This window comes from Bison bison, unplaced genomic scaffold (genome assembly GCF_000754665.1).
Source record: "Bison bison bison isolate TAMUID 2011002044 unplaced genomic scaffold, Bison_UMD1.0 scf7180017864098, whole genome shotgun sequence".
NCBI lineage: Eukaryota > Metazoa > Chordata > Mammalia > Artiodactyla > Bovidae > Bison > Bison bison.
This window is the reverse complement of record NW_011494670.1, coordinates 5865659-5868807: the sequence shown is the minus strand read 5'-3', so window position 1 is coordinate 5868807 and position 3149 is coordinate 5865659. Positions and strand designations below refer to the sequence as shown.

The following is a 3149-nucleotide window of genomic DNA, read 5'->3' as shown; positions in this document are numbered from 1 at the left end:
AAAAAAAAAAAAATTAACAGGAAATTCTTAATTTCTTTTAAAAAATTGAATGTTTTTACATAATTTTCTAAGAGGAACAGAGTGGAATAAGTAGGTGTTCAGTGTTAGTATCTGAGAGCTGGCACTTGAGAAAGACAGTTGAACCAAAGGCCATGGTGCAGACGCAAACATTAGGACTGGGTCTTGCTGTGCTCATACTTGCCTCTCTTTTCCTTCTCCAGAGGTCCAGTGGTGTGTGGTCCACGGGAGAAGTCTCCCAGCTAACACAGAAGGCTGGGTTCGTTTACAGTTTCACGCTGGGCAGGCCTGGGTGCCTGGAAAACGAAGGAGGGTGTCTGCATTCTTCCTGATACCATCTGGTGACTTTCCACCCCCACACCTGGAGGACAATATGCTGTGCCCTGAGTGTGTACACAGGAATAAAGTATTAACAAAAAGCCTGCAGTGAGATCATAATGCCAGTAAAAGTGTACAGCTATGATTATAATTAATGATAGAGAAGTGACTACAATCAACTCCACAGTGACTTTAGACAGCTGAACTCTGGGCCGCTCCACTCTCCATGCTTCCTGCTCCCGGAGTGCACAGCCTGCTTAGAAGGCTGCATGAAAAAGAAAGCCTGTGAACTGATGGGAAACAGAAGCAGAAGTGACTGTCTCTCCAAAGATGCCCAGCCCTAAGGGAGCAGAGGATAGAGATGGGGACATTTTAAAAATACTAAGTCACTGAGTGGAATTAATTTGCTTGAAAATGCCTCAGGTAAATTTCTACATTGAACAAAATGGGTCTCATAGGCAACAGTTGAAATTTGGTCATATATACCTTAACCAGATGTATCTGGTTAAGGTATTCAACTTTATCGTCACCAGGCATGGTACAAGCAAAAATGTGTTTCCTGACATGATACAATGTATCACTGACAATATTCTTGCCCCAAAGAATCTATTCACAAGGAAGTAATCAGTCCTGATTATGCCTCTTGTCTCAGCGTAATTAGGTGAGCTTACCATCATTTGGGTGTCAGCTACTTAGATGCATCCATCCATATGTAAATATTCACAACCTATGCACTTAAGTTGTCTATATTTTATGTATATGTGAGTTATATATAATTTTTTAAATGTTCCAGATTGAATGATACATTATAGTGCCTCTAGTAAAAAGGCAACTAGAAAATTTTAAACTTAAAACTTTTATTTTAAAATAAAATACTCTAGGCCAGAGCAGGAGTGAGGTTGGACCAGGGCTGAGGCAGCCAAGGCCCCTCCTTCCCACATCAGTGGATCCTGCCCAGAGTATGCCTGGCTGCCGTTGCAGGCAAGCGGGGTGGAGTATGACTGGGCAGTGCCGCCACTGAGACAAAGCTGTTTCCAGTTACAAAGCAGGGATCACAGCAAACACCCGCCACAGAAGCACTATGGCATTGCTTCTCCCTTCTGCTTAGCAGCCCCCAAGGAGACTAACTGCCTACTTACACAGAAACTAGTGGAGACTCTGAAGCCCTTTGGGATTTTTGAAGAGAAAGAGGAACTTCAGTGCAGGATTTTAATTTTGGGAAGATTAACCTGGTAAAAGACTGGATACGAGAAATCAGTGAAAGCAATAATCTTCCACAATGTCTAATTGAACATGCTGATGGGAAAATGTTTACCTCTGGATCTTACAGATTAGGTGTACATACAAAAAACTGCCAATATTGATGCATTGTGTGTTCCACCAAGACATGTTGATTGAAGTGACTTTTTCACCTCATTCTATGATAAGTTGAAATTACAGGGAGAAGTAAAAGATTTAAGAGCTGTTGAAGAGGCATTTGTACCAAGTTACCAAACTGTTTGATGGAATAGAGATTGATATTTTGTTTGCAAGATTAGCACTGCAGACTATTCCAGGAAATTTGGACTTAAAACATGACAGTCTGCTTAAAAATTTAGATATGTATAAGAAGTCTTAATGATTGCAGGGTTCTGATTTTATTGCAAATCAATGAAATGGTTTTACGAGATGTTTTACATCTAGTATCAAACATTGACAACTTCAGGTTAACCCTGAGGGCTATCAAACTGTGGGCCAAATGCCACAAAATCTACTCCAATATATTAGGTTTCTTCAGTGTTATCTCCTGGGATACGCTCGTAGCAGGAACTTGCCAGCTTTGTCCAAATGTGATAGCATCAACTCTTGTACATAAATTTTTCTTGGTATTTTCTAAATGATATGTGTTTAGATTATATTAAAATAAAGTTGATTATAGACTCTGAAAAATAAAATACTCCATTGTGTATGTGAAACGATCCTTCTGAAATATGTTGGATCATAACAATGCTCAAAACCCTCTCTTGGATCCTGTTGATTCAGAGGGAAAACCAAAGTCCTTGTAATGACTTCCAAGGCCTTCCTAAAGTGCCTTATACCCCATGCCCCCTTTTCCATAATACTTATCTCCTCTAATTTATAATTTGTGTATCTTCCCCAACAGTATAAAAAGATTTGTCAATTTTGTTTGTGCATGTGGGTATCACAACAACCTCCTAGAACCACCGAACACGTAGTCGGTGCTCAATAAATGTTTATTCAATGAATGATGAATGAAAAGGTTTGAAGTGAATTAGGAAAGGAGACAGATTGCAACTTACTTAGAAATCTATATTTTAAAATATAGATTTTGGAAAGTAATTGCTGTTGAGTTATATTCTTTTGGAAAGTAATTGCTATGAATTACCTCTTGGACAGGAAAATCTCTGGTGTGTTGACGCCCAGTGTTCTTACTCCGTAACTCTTTTCATCATCTACAGTCCACCTACCCAAAGTGAAAAATGACACTTCTCTTTATTCAACTAATGCATAGGGTGGGAGTGGTCATTGCCTGGAAGGGGCAAAGAGAGACTTCTTTGGTGATGCAAGTATTTTCTGTCTTGACTAGGGAGTTGACTACCATTTTTCAGAACTTATCCAACAGGACACTTAAGATTTGTGCATTTTACTGTAAATTTTACCTCAAAGCAAAAGGGTTTGGCGATCAGAGAGGAAATGGTGTCTGTCACACGTCTGTACTCCTAGGATTTGTATACTGAGACCTCAGTATATATTATATATACATAATACATTAAGGAGGTCCTCTTTTTTCTTGTGACGGATGACAAAGAGGA

At 39.3% G+C, this 3149-nt stretch overlaps 1 protein-coding gene across 1 annotated transcript in view; it reads left to right on the top strand.

Moving 5' to 3' along the window:
* DPPA4 (developmental pluripotency associated 4) overlaps window positions 1–2579 on the top strand; it is an 11504-nt gene extending 8925 nt beyond the window's left edge. Inside the window, exon 6 of the mRNA XM_010838586.1 lies at window positions 222–2579. Coding sequence (XP_010836888.1) covers window positions 222–448 — 227 coding nt within the window. The 3' untranslated portion in view covers window positions 449–2579. The remainder of the gene's footprint in view (window positions 1–221) is intronic.
* Window positions 2580–3149: the final 570 nt, after the last annotated feature.